The 12,117-nt window shown below is 54.8% G+C and overlaps 1 protein-coding gene across 1 annotated transcript; it reads left to right on the top strand.

Annotated features, from left to right (window-relative positions):
- The first annotated feature begins 4,433 nt into the window (after positions 1-4,433).
- Positions 4,434-8,181, top strand: LOC122221806 (coiled-coil domain-containing protein 33-like). Its single transcript, XM_042941435.1, has 4 exons — positions 4,434-4,743; positions 5,632-5,996; positions 6,315-6,443; positions 8,072-8,181. Exons 1-4 carry the CDS (start codon positions 4,434-4,436, stop codon positions 8,090-8,092), a joined length of 825 nt encoding a protein of 274 aa, XP_042797369.1. The 3' UTR covers positions 8,093-8,181.
- Positions 8,182-12,117: the final 3,936 nt, after the last annotated feature.

The raw sequence follows: 12,117 nt of genomic DNA, 5'->3' as shown, positions 1-12,117 counted from the left end.
CGGTGCTGTCCCTGAGGCAGCAAGAGAGACTAGAACCCTCTCCTTCCTGCTACCTCAGGAGGTTTATCCTTTCTGAGCCAAGGCTGGCAGAGAGGAGCTGTCACGTGAGCCCAGGGGTCACGGGCGCAGCCCCAGCTCCCGCTCAGCAGAAGGCCAGAGCTAGAGGGCTGTAAGGATGACCCAAGATTCTCCTGCCAGCGCTCCGCACCAGAGCTGGAGTGGGAGGCCAGGAGGGGAAGGACACACACAGCCTGATGGAGGTGTGGGGACTGGATCAGACGCACCACTCAGAGGGGAGAGTGTCATGGTTGCCAGGCCCCAGCCCTGACCCCCCACAATCGGTGGAGGGAAGAGACCAGACTTCTAATTTTGCCTCTACCAGCTACTGAGTGACCACAAGAGAAGCTCTATCCCACTCTGGGCCTGTTTTCCTCTCTGTGCCAGGGAGGGAGGCTGGCTGCCATGCTTCGCTTTACCAGCGTGAGTCTATGATTCTGTCACCCCGCGGCTTCTGGCGCTGTGGGCTTGAAAGGAGTGGGGTGTGGAGACCGTTCCACTCAGAGGGTTTGGGGGAGAGGCCGCGGGAGGGAGGCTGGGTGCTGAAGTCCCGGGGTGGAGCAGTGATGACCATGTGACCATACCGGCCTGGGAATCAGGAGGCCTGAGGTCCAGCTCCACCCCTCCACCCCCTTACCTGACCTCTCTGAGCCTCTGTTTCCCCATCTGTAAAAGGGGATAACTGTGCCAGCACTATTGGGAAGATACACATGTTCCCACCGGGAGGATTCGGCTCTGAGCACAGACCAGGAGTTGGGGGTGGGGGGACTGGAGGTGGCTCCTTGGGGATAGAGGTGGGGGTCTGAGGGCCCACAGGAGCCGTGGGGGGTGTCAACACGGGAGGATGAAAGGAGCCATGGTGGGAAGCAGGAAGGGGCCCTCTGGGGTGGGCTAATTACAGGCCAAGCTCTTCCAGACAAAGCCAGTGGCCTCTGAGTGGCCATTCTTCCGGGGAAGAAAGAAGACTGGAGGGTTCCATTAAGGCCTCTCATGCTGGGCCGAGGAGGGCAGTTTGGAAGTCAGCACTGCTGCCTCTCTCCTCCTCACCCACACCCTGCCCCTTCCTGACTCCTGTGGGAGCCAGGCCTCTGCCTGCTGTTTAAATCTTTTGAAAACCACAGAAGGCTGAATCAGGGAGGCAGCTGGGGAGTGGAGAGAATCCTGGGAAGGGAGCAGGGATCTGGTCATGGTCTGCTACCCTGGGCTCAGTTTTTCTATCCATAAAATGGGAGTGCTATCCAGCCCTGACCTGCTAAAATTCACTGAGGTTTCCAGACTTTGTGGAACTGAGGCCAGGCCCAGAGAAGCCTGACCATTAGGGCCCACTGTGTCCTGCCCTGCCACTTACCCCCCTGCCCTCCCTCCTGGGCACCAGCCTGCAGTGAGGCACCAGAATGCATCTCTGAGTCCAATGTGAGTCAAAAGCCCAAAATGGTCTTCACTTCTCACAAATGGAATCCAGATGAAGTAGCCAAAAGAACCACTTCGTATGATTTTCTGTACAAGCAAAAGCTGGGTCGAGTTTGTCCATCGATTCATTTATCCTTTCACTCATTTGTTCATGCATTCGTTCATTCATTCATTCATTCATGCTTTAATGGTCCCCCAGGTACCTATCCCTTGCTCAGCCCTGGCCTGGACACACAGACATGATCCCTGAAGAAATACTCAGTCGAGTATGGCAAAGTCACCACTTGAGCCAGAAGAGGAAGGTGCAGAGTGGGGCAGAGGAGGGAATCACTGACCCGGCTCCAGAGGAAGAGGCTTTTAGCTGGTCCGCAGGACACCCAGGGTGACACCAAGTGTGGCTGGGCTATTGGGGCGGAGGAAACAGCACCAGCAAAGGCAGGCAGGGGAGTCAGGGCAGGCCTGGCCTGGGGCAAACGCGAGCCTTCCCAAGACCTTCTGCTAAGTGAAATAAACCAGTCACAAAAGGACAAACACTGTGTGATTCCCCTTCTGTGACGTGCCTGGAGTAGCCACAGTCATAGACACAGAAAGTAGAATGGTGGTTGCCAGGAGCTGGAGGGAGGGAGGAATGGGGAGTTGTTTCATGGGTGTAGAGTTTCAGTTTTATAAGATGAGAAGAATTCTGGAGTTTGGTTGCACGATAATGTGAATGTACTTAACACTACTAAACTGCACACTTAGAAATGGTTAAGATGATAAACTTTATGTATATTTGACCACAATTAAAAAAAATTTTTTTTAACGTTGATTTATTTTTGAGACAGAGAGAGATAGAGCATGAACGGGGGAGGGGCAGAGAGAGAGGGAGACACAGAATCGGAAACAGGCTCCAGGCTCTGAGCCATCAGCCCAGAGCCCGACGCGGGGCTCGAACTCACGGACCGCGAGATCGTGACCCGGGCTGAAGTCGGACGCTTAACCGACTGAGCCACCCAGGCGCCCCTGACCACAATTTTAAAAGGTAACTATACACATGCACACACACACACACACACACACACACACACAGCCTTCCCCAGGGACTGAGCTGGGGAGGGGAGGCCAGAAAGGGGAGAGGTCAAGGGCCCTCAAACCATGCTGAGACCAACCTGGCCAACTGGACTAGGAGTATGCATGGGGCCTGCTTGCATGGGCGTGCACAGAGGTTGCCCCCAGGGCAGAAGGGAGTGACTCCCATCTTATAATGTCTCTTGGGGTCACTTTAAACATATAAGGGAAGAGAGCCACTTCAATTGAATCACTGAATCTCTAAGACCTTAGACTGAGCAGGGGCAAGTCATGGCCTCTGGACCCAGGCTGGTGGGTCAGGCCCAGCTATGCAGGCAAAGGTTCCCGGGTGGCCGAGGCCACCCACCCTCTTCCCTAAATGGCCCTTCCCGGTACAACTTACAGAGTCTCAGGCCACCACAGCTGTGGGAAGACTTACCGCCCAACTCACACTTATGGTACAGATGGGGCCACCGACACCCAGAGAGGGAAAGGGACCTGCTCAAGTTCATGTGCAAATCAGGTGACTGGAACTCTGGTCTTCTAAACCCTCTTTGACTCAGTTTCTCCTTGGGGGACGTGAAGAAACTGGTTTTTAATCATTGCAGAGGAGGCATACCACATACATTGGGACCCATAGTGGGGCTGGCCAATACCATCTGGTTATCTCCTACTTTATGAAAATAAAGCGTTCCAATCAAGGTGAATTCAAATGAACTCTTAAATGAAGTCTATGCTACCCGTAAATGTGCTTTTTGGACTCAGAACTGTAGAACCGTACTTCTCCGGTGTTGGGATACGGCAGCCCCTGATAGTATGAATTTCAATCTTTGAGCCAGTCCCAGGACATGTGAGTAGGGCAAAGTGTAGGTATAGATACAGATCTCAGCTCAGCTTCTTACTAGCTGCGTAATCTGAGATTCTCTCAGCCTCAGACTCTTCATTTGTAAAATGGGAATGATTATATCTACGTCATGGAGCCACGTAGAGTGCCTGCTGCTCCATGAAGAGTATCATGGATGATGATGATGATGATGATGATGATGATACTGGAGGCGAAGATGGAGGGATGGTGGGATGGTGATGACAGCAGAGATGGTCGTGGTGGTGGTGGTGACGGTAGAGAGACGGTTCTTACCGAGGAGTGTTCAGAATTTCCCTTTTCTTCTCAGGTATCAGCATCAGGAAGGATGGGTTCCAGCTTGACAACTCTTTGGTGTGAGAAGCTTTGGGGTGTCTGTAAAGTGAAGCCGTGCCCCATATTGTGAGTTTTGATTGTGAAGGTAAATTGGTTCCGGAAGCAGGTGCTAAGGCCATGCTCCCAGAGAACAAATGCTCTCCCTTTTCCTTTGAGACCCTCTCACCCACCCAACTCAACAACTCCTGGGAATGAATAGGCATGTGGAGACAGGTTGTCTGGACAATGGGAAGTCCTGATTACCCCCTACCCATGCCAGGACTCCTCATCCCTGACCCTGCGCTAATTTTTCCATAGAACTTATCTTCTAGCATATGTTATAATTTACTGATTTCCCATATTTAGTGTCTATTTTTATACCAGCCTCCCAGTGGGGTCCCAGCCTCCCTCCCCCACTAGAAGAGAAGCTTCAGGAGGGTAGGAACCTTCATTTGGTTCACTGCTGTATTCCAAATGTCTAAAATAGTGCCTGGCACACATTAGATGCTCAATAAATATTTGTTGAATGACCAAATGCTGAAAGGGTGGGATCAATGGCAGCCTTTGTTCCCCACGACAGGCCCAGCTTCCTGGCTTGTTACCTGGTTTCTCCTCAAACAAACAGAGAGGGGTGAGGTATAGCCCAGCGAGCCCGGTGTACAGGCTTTCATACGGGGCCCAGGCTGGGGCTGTGGGAGTGAGGGGGCAGTGCTCAGCTTGGGGGTTAGTCCCTGGCAAGACCATGGCCTTCAGGGGGCCTGAACCCTGGGTTCCTGCATCCCTGCAATACCAGAGGCTGAAGGCCGAGGAGAAGGAGCTGGATCTGGAGTTTGAAGTCTTGAGTGTGGGGTTTAATGAGGAGGGCAGATATGCCCTGCGGCTTACAGCTGAGAACCCCCTGCAGGCCGGCTCTGGGGCTGGGGTACTGTTGCAGGTAAATGATGGGGACCCCCTCCCTACCTGCTCTGCTGTCACCGATGTCATTGAGCAGCAGGATCCTGGCCAGAACCTCGCCCTTACCGGGAACAAGTTTGTCTTTACTTTGCCCAAAGGTATGAAGTAAGGGTAGTGGCTGGGGGGAGAGAAGGACCCTGTAACTCCTGCCTCAGACCCTATCAGGGACCCCAGGGAGCCTCAGGGAAACTGGGAGGGGCAGGGTCAGAACTCTAGACTGGATCCCAAAGCTCAGCCTGTGTGATCTTGGGCAAATGCTGGCCCTAAGTCAGCCCTTGACTCCTTCCGTGTGACATGGGGACACTGATGTTGAATACAGGGTTTTGGGTGAGGAAGAAATGAAAGGACACATGAGGAGTGGCTTTGTAAATTTACAAGAGCTGAGTGCACAGCAGGTTTGGGCACAATCCTGCCGGATGTCATACTGAGTAACGTTAAATCCCAGTGCCCTGAGTCCCCAGGCTGAGCACCACTGGACTGTGGGCATGGGGGTGGACAGGGAGGTGGAGACCCGGTCTGGCCTTCAGGAAGCTTCCACACTAGGTAGAGAGGCAGGAATCTCAAGCAGAGAATAGTTAAGTGATCTGGAAGGAGAAGATCCACACCTAGACTGTGAGGTCATCTAGGCAGGCTACCTAGAGGAGGAGAGATGTGAGGGAATGGGGAAACCAAGTCCGAGGCCTTCAGGTGGCCAAAGATCAAGGACAGGTTGCACTGTTCCCTCCACGTGGCCTTATACAGGACCATGTACCCGAGTAAGAGCCGTCCCATACCCACATCGGTAAAGCTAGGGGCCCTAGAGGCGTCAACCGCAGGGAAATCTTAGCCAAGCCTCTTAGCTTCCAGCCAAAGGGCAGTCCCCCCAGGTTTCCTGAAGGCCCTGCCAGTCATCTCCACCCCCCGGGGGAGGCAGGGAGACCCCAGACACCGTCCCTGAGCCCATGTGTCTCCCACCCCACACCCCCCCACTTTACCCCGCCCTCCAGGGTTCTGCAAGAACGACTGGCAGCACGACGCGCAGCTGCGCGTCGAGGCGCTGCGACTGGGCGGAGCCTCGGGATACCCCGCCCAGCGAGTGGGCGAGGCCATCTTCCCGGTCTTCCCGCGCCCGGACCAGCCCCGCATGAACCTGTGGGCGCGGAAGCACGAGGACCTGTACCGCTACTGCGGCAGCCTGGCGCTGCTGCGCGCCAGCGCGGACCCCACGGCCCGCCACTGCGGGGGCCTGACCTACAGCGTGGCCTTCCGCGAGCACCGGGCCCCTCAGCCTCCAGCCCCAAACTGCCCTCCGGGGGCCGGCCAGCCAGGACCCGTGGCATCACGCCCAGAGCCCCAGCTGCCCAGGCTGCAGGTGGGTGTTCCCTGGGACCCCGCTCAGCTTCTGGCATCACTGCTTCCCCAGTGAGAAGACCCAGAGCCTCTGATAAGCCTGGATGTCCCCAAATCCCAAACTGAGCAACAGAACTTCCCAGGGTGGCCTCATTCAGTTCTGGGGAACGTGCAGTCTGAGAATGGAGGCAGGTCACCTCCAGTCTGAAGGGGATGGCAGAAAAATAGAGCAAAGCCCACACAGAGCAGGGACACCACGGGGTGGGATGTCTTTTGCCCAGTGGGTAAGTGTCCCCGAGACCCTTCATTCCGCAAACTCAATCTCACGCGTTGTCACCAGGTTTTGAGAGATGCCCGAAGTGACCAGGAGACAGATGTCTGTGTGTGTCCCCCTTCAAGCCCCTCCAGCTCCCACCACGGCCAGGAGGGACTCAGCCCTGAACCAGGGTTCTGGCAGCCTCGGACCCAAGTAAGAGAGTCTGCTGGTCCTTGTACAAGCTGAAGGAGGGTTTCCCAGTATGGTCGTGTTTGGCAGCCGGGCAGTGTGTCTGGTGGGCCTCAAAGCCAGTGTAGGTGGAAGCTGGCAGCCCATATCATGGGTGGAGAAACTGAGGATCATCCCCGAGGATGCTTGAGTCCATTTAATACCAACAACATTTCCTGGGGAACTTAGTGTACAGTCGTGCACGGAATACAAAGCTAGGTCAGTCCCGGAGCTCATGGTGCCACCCAGCTTAAAGACGGTGGGCACAGTGTGGGCATCATGCAGTCCTGGAAGCCATGTGCTGGAAGGGGCACTCTGGTGAGGGAGTGTGCAGGTCAGATTTTGGAGCCTCACAAAGGCTCCTCAGAAGAGATGTTATTGGAGATGAGTCTCTCGTTTATTTGTTCATCACTCATTTACCCATTCATTCAGCCATCAAACGTTGGTTAGGCGCTGACCCTGTCAGACCCTGCGCTAGGTGGGTGAGATTTCAGGATGTCAATTCTGGGCTTTGGGGAAGGTATTCCAGGCAGAGAGACTAGAATAAGCTGCCTGAGGAGAAGGAAAGGGTTTCAGTGGCAACAGAAGCCTGGAGCTGAAGGTGGCTGGCTTTTCCTACAGCCCCTCTCCCGGGCAGTGCATCGGCCTGGGGCTTTAGCAGAGCCCAGGTGGTGGGCTGATCAGGCTCAGGGAGGGCTGATGGGCCAGAGAAAGTGGAGGGAATCAGGGTGTGATGGCAGAAGAGCTAGGTGGCTATTCAATTCGGGAGGCAAAGGGGGAGACCGTTGGTGCGGGAGAAAGACACAATGTGACCTGCTGGCATGTGCCAGGAAGATTGAAAGGAACCCAGGGGCCAGTTTCTCTTGCCAGGTCTCAGCCCGTTATGTGGACCACTTTGGCCCCTGTTCAGCCATTCATTCACCAGTCTATTAACAAATACTTTTGACTGCCTATTGTATGCCCAGGGCTGTGTGCCGGGGAGGCTGAGGATGCCCTGGGTGCTTGTGAGGGAGTTGGAGCTCCCCCGGTTTCTCGGTGACATTCTGCTCTCTCAGGCTGCAAGCAAGCTCCCTGACTTTGGGGCCCTGGCCCCTCTGTTCTAGTTTGTCACAGGACTGCATACACACACAAGAGCCTCAGAACTCAGGGAGAAGCAGTCCCCTGCTCTCTGTGACCGCTGAGAGGCCGGGCCTTGCAGACAGCTTGCAGGCTGCAGCCCTGAATGCATGTGATGGGGCGGCTGCTGCAGGGAAGGGGGGCCTCGGGGTGGCTGAGCCATCCTCAGCAGCTCTAATTTCTGTTATTTAATGCCATCATCTCCCTGCCATTCTCCCTCTTAAAGTGTCAGATGTCTGCTTCTACCAAGACAAGAAAATGGCTTTCAAGGGAGAGGAAAATAGCTTCCCTCCTGGGGGGTCAGCAATCACAACCCTGACGACAGGGTCAGGAAACTGGTAGGGAACAGATAATGCAGCGAGCACCTTTCTGGAACCGGGACTTAGAGGCTCCACACTGGGGCTGGGGCAGCATGCCCGTGGCCAGCTCCCTGGGGAAGTGCATGTGGCCTAGAGCCACAGGGACCCTCGAAACCATCCTCCCTCCCCTCTGTGCAGATGGAGAAAATGGAGCCCTAGAGGGAAGGACTTCACCCAGCTCTCCTTGGCTGTCAACTGAGGAGGAGGAGAAAGACATCTGAAAGTGGGGGTAGGGTGAGATGGTGAGAAGAGACCATGATCCAGAAGGTTGGAGAAAGGAGACTGCATTCATTGCATGCAGTTCAGGGCCAGGAATGGATTTCTGGGCTTCGGACGCAAAGGGGTAGACTCAAGGTCACCTCCTCCAGGAGGCCTGTTCTGCATGGATTTTGTTCCTTCCAGACTATCTTCAGTCCTGTATGCCTCAGGCATGTGAACCAATGAATCTATTCCATTTACAACTGTATTGTGAGCTCGTAAGTTGTTCAATTTGTGTGTCAGGGTTTTTTTCTTTTTAATGTTTATTTATTGTTTTGAGAGACGGAGAGCGCAAGCAGGGGAGGAGCAGAGAGAGAGAGAGAGAGGGAGAGAGAGAATATCCCAAGCAGGCTCCGCACTGCCAGTGCAGAGCCTGATGCCAGACTCGAACTCATGCATGACTTGAGCCGAAATCAAGAGTCGATGCTTAACCAACTGAGCCACCCAGGCGTCCTGTGTGTCAGTTTTTAGACCAGAACTGATCATGTTCGTGGGACTCAAGTGTGGCGTCGTGGGCAGAGGGCAAGGGGGTTAGGAATGCAATGATAATGACTAGGCAGCAGGAGATAGGCCTCTGAGTGAGCTTCAGTGACTGACTTTGACTCTGACCCATTGTGTTCCACAGCCATGGCCCACAGGATACATAGCCCTAAAATGACACACCAGTGCTGGTCACAGCATGTCCCGAATCCCAGAGACTCCACGGGAACAATCAATCCCCCCACAGTAACATTACGCCGACAACGAACACCTTCCCTTCTCCAAGTCTCAGGTTTCCTCCTGTGTGGGTGTGCTGGGGAGTGGAGGTTGATGGTGATGAAGGGCAGATCCCCCATGGATGTTTCCAGCAGGTACAGTCAGACTCCAGGATGGAGATCACTCCGTCGGCCCCTGACCCACGGATGGGGGACTGGGGTGCACAGGCAGAGGCTACAGAGGGAAGTTTCCCGTGCATGGGAGGGAGCCAGCTCCAGGTTTCCTGCCACCAGCTGCATGGGTGTTTAGTGGCTTCCTTTCTGGGCAGAGCTCCACCAGACCCATCCTGTCCCCTGACGTTACCTCCTTATCTTCTTGGCAGGTTTAAGGCCACATGGCTGTGCTACCCCAACACCCCCCAGCTCTCCTTCCCCCAGAGTAAGAGGGAGTTTATCTGACTAGAATGAGGGTGGCCTGTCCAGTGCTGGGCAGAAAACATCCCTGGGGTGAGGGGAGCAGCAAGGTGCAGGCCACAGTCTGGCTGCTGGGCTGGCTGGGGTGACTCTGGCTCCATTCTTCCCTGGGGGGGGGGGGGAGGGCAAGGGGAGGACAACACAGCCTGGAGTCTGGAGCCACAGAGTTCTCAGGGGCCACATTCCTTCCGGCACCTCACTGGACCTCTCTGAGAGATCCTGAAGGTTTCAGGACGAATTCCCACAGGCAGAGCTGTTTAAGAGCAAAACCTTGGGCTGGAAATTCCCAGTGATAAAATTTCTGGAAACATGAACTTGAAAATTCCTTGCTTGTAGCTGTGGGAGCCATCATGGGGGCTCCCTCACTCTCTGAGCGAGCGATTAAGCGAGCATCCTCCCACTGGAGCGGGAGCTGGGGGAGGGGAGGGTGTCGGGGCTCCCTCCCCCACTCCAGCCCGGCATTTACCTCTTCCAAACAATCGCAGTTTTGTTTCATGGAAACGATTCCGTTCCCCAGGAGCCTTTTAAATGACGCTTTCAAGGGTCTTTTTTTCTTATTCTTTCCATTTAAAACACCTTTTTTTTTTTTTTCTTTTTGCCCCGGAGGGAGAAAAAAAAGAAGAAAAAGCTAATAAAGCAATCACCAAATGCTGAGCACCTGGCTCTAAGCCTGTGGCTTCTGATTGTGGCTTTGGCACCGACAGGCTGGGGGCTTTCATTAACAAGAAGTGGAGAGGAACGGAGCTGGCGGTGGCTGGTCCGGGGCATCCCCTCTGCCCTCTGTCCCTAAACTTCTGGCTCCGTCTCTCTCCCTTTGTTCCCTGCCTCCCGGTCCCTCTCCCCCATACCTTTCCCTTGTCCCCCACCCCCATCCCCTCCGGTCCCATGCCGGCCAGCCGGAGCTCTGGCCCTGTGCTCCGGGCCTTCCGCCTTCCGCTTACTGCCTCCGGCCGGCCGGTGCACTCCACGTCTTCCCTCTCCTCCCCTTTCACTCTTTTAAATTCATTGTGCCTTTTATTGCTCGCTATTGCATACGCTGTTTCTATTGCCCTGGAGACTGGAATGGTTCAAGCGGAGAAAGGCACACAATGTGGATTTCATTAACTTTACTGCCTGTTTCATCTCAGGGTGGGGGTGGGGAGCTGGCCCGGCTAGGGGAGCTGGGCACCTCTGTGCTCACACGCCTTCACCACGGTGCCACACCTTTGGTGTCCCTGCCAGCTTGCCTCATCTAGAGAAGCCTCCCCTTCTGCCACTCCCTCCCACTCTCCTGTTGGGAGGAGGATGCCCATGGCCCATTTCACAGGTGGGGAAAAGAGGCTCCAGAAGGCAGTGCTTGGGATGCTACTAAGAGGTGGGAGGTGGGAAAGGTGAGAACAGGTTAGACCCTGCCTGCTGGCCCCCTCCCAGGCTACTGTCCCCTAGTCCTTCAGAATAGGGACTATACTGTCGCCCCTCCTCCTCCCTTCCTGAGCTCCAGCAAATACAGATGATTGGAGCAGGTCAGCACCTCCTTGCAAATGAGGCAGTTTTATGGGCTTTAGAAAAACACTCCGATTGTTCCCTCAATTACCCTGAGCAGATTGAATATATTAATCTCTCTCTTAACTCGAGTGAGACTTGGCGGCTGCCCCTCCCCCAGCCACCAGCACCCCTCTGGCAGCGCGGCTGGAGTGACTCCCAGCCCCTGGCCTTCTTGGCCCTAAGCAGGTCAGCCTGGGTCCAGGCAGCACACTTTTGCTGCCTGTGAGCGCGCGCACACACACACACACACACACACACACACACACGCACGCACAGCGGACAGCTGCTTTACATTTCTCTATCAATTTTCATTGATTTCCTCCTTGGCCGCTATTTGGAAGAGCCTTTTCCTCAAGTAAACTTGATCATGGGGATAGTGGGGGTGGGGGTGGGAGGGAGACTGCAGGCAGCTCCCCCTTCTGTTCCTGTGACAACAGCCTCCAGCTTAAACACACTCTGCCTCAGGCAGCTGAGCCCCCCGTTAAAAGCTACCTGAGGTTTCCCTTTGTAGCTCGATTTTCTTTTATTTCAGAGGAACAAAGGCACTGTCAAGGCGTTCCAGGAGAGCGCTGTCACCCACGCAGGGAGGGATGCAGACCCATCACGGTGATGGAGGGCTGAGGTTGGCAGGAGAGTCAGGGCTGGCCCGTGCTGGCCCAGAGACAAGGACATGACCAGCCCCCTCAGGAAGAGAAAGGCCGTCAACTAAATGTACCAAATTGCCCTGCAGGCCACCTGATGTCCCCTCTTCCTCTTCAGTAGCACTGAAAGATTTTCTCTCTCAGGGACCTCTGAAAGAGACCTCAGAGGTCCCTGGACATAGCAGATAAGAACCTGAACATGCATAAGTTGGGGGGTCTCATATTTATGTCCTTGCCAAGCCTGTCCCTCAGTCCTGCCCTGCCTGATTTCCAGGTCACCTCTATATGCCTTCGAGGTGCTATCAGGATCAGTGTCTGGAGCTCGGCAGGATGGGGTATACAATAGGTTTGGGATTCAGGCAGCTTACAACGAGAGGCAGGTATACTGGGGTCAGATGGACCTGGGTGCAGATCAGTATCTAGCATTTATTTAGTAGCGATGTGGCCTTGTGCAGATTACATAACTTCCCTCAGCCTCCATTTCCACATCTGTGAAATGGAGGAGAGCAATCCTTGTGTCCTCGACTGCTGGAAAGACACATGAACTAGCTTACGGTTGCCTCTGCCCTGCAGGAGGCGTTGAATAAATGCT

The sequence above is a fragment of the Panthera leo genome, chromosome B3 (assembly GCF_018350215.1).
Source record: "Panthera leo isolate Ple1 chromosome B3, P.leo_Ple1_pat1.1, whole genome shotgun sequence".
NCBI classification, from domain to species: Eukaryota; Metazoa; Chordata; class Mammalia; order Carnivora; family Felidae; genus Panthera; species Panthera leo.
The sequence above is the reverse complement of the archived record's forward strand: the minus strand, read 5'-3'. Positions and strand labels throughout refer to the sequence as shown.

Bases quoted from the DNA above. Each gene is read 5' to 3' on its own strand.
- LOC122221806 (XM_042941435.1), top strand. From the start codon at position 4,434: ATGGCCTTCAGGGGGCCTGAACCCTGGGTTCCTGCATCCCTGCAATAC. The intron at 4,744-5,631 runs GTATGAAGTAAG...CCCGCCCTCCAG, and splicing joins TGTCTTTACTTTGCCCAAAG to GGTTCTGCAAGAACGACTGG. The intron at 6,444-8,071 runs GTAAGAGAGTCT...CCCTCTGTGCAG, and splicing joins TCTGGCAGCCTCGGACCCAA to ATGGAGAAAATGGAGCCCTA.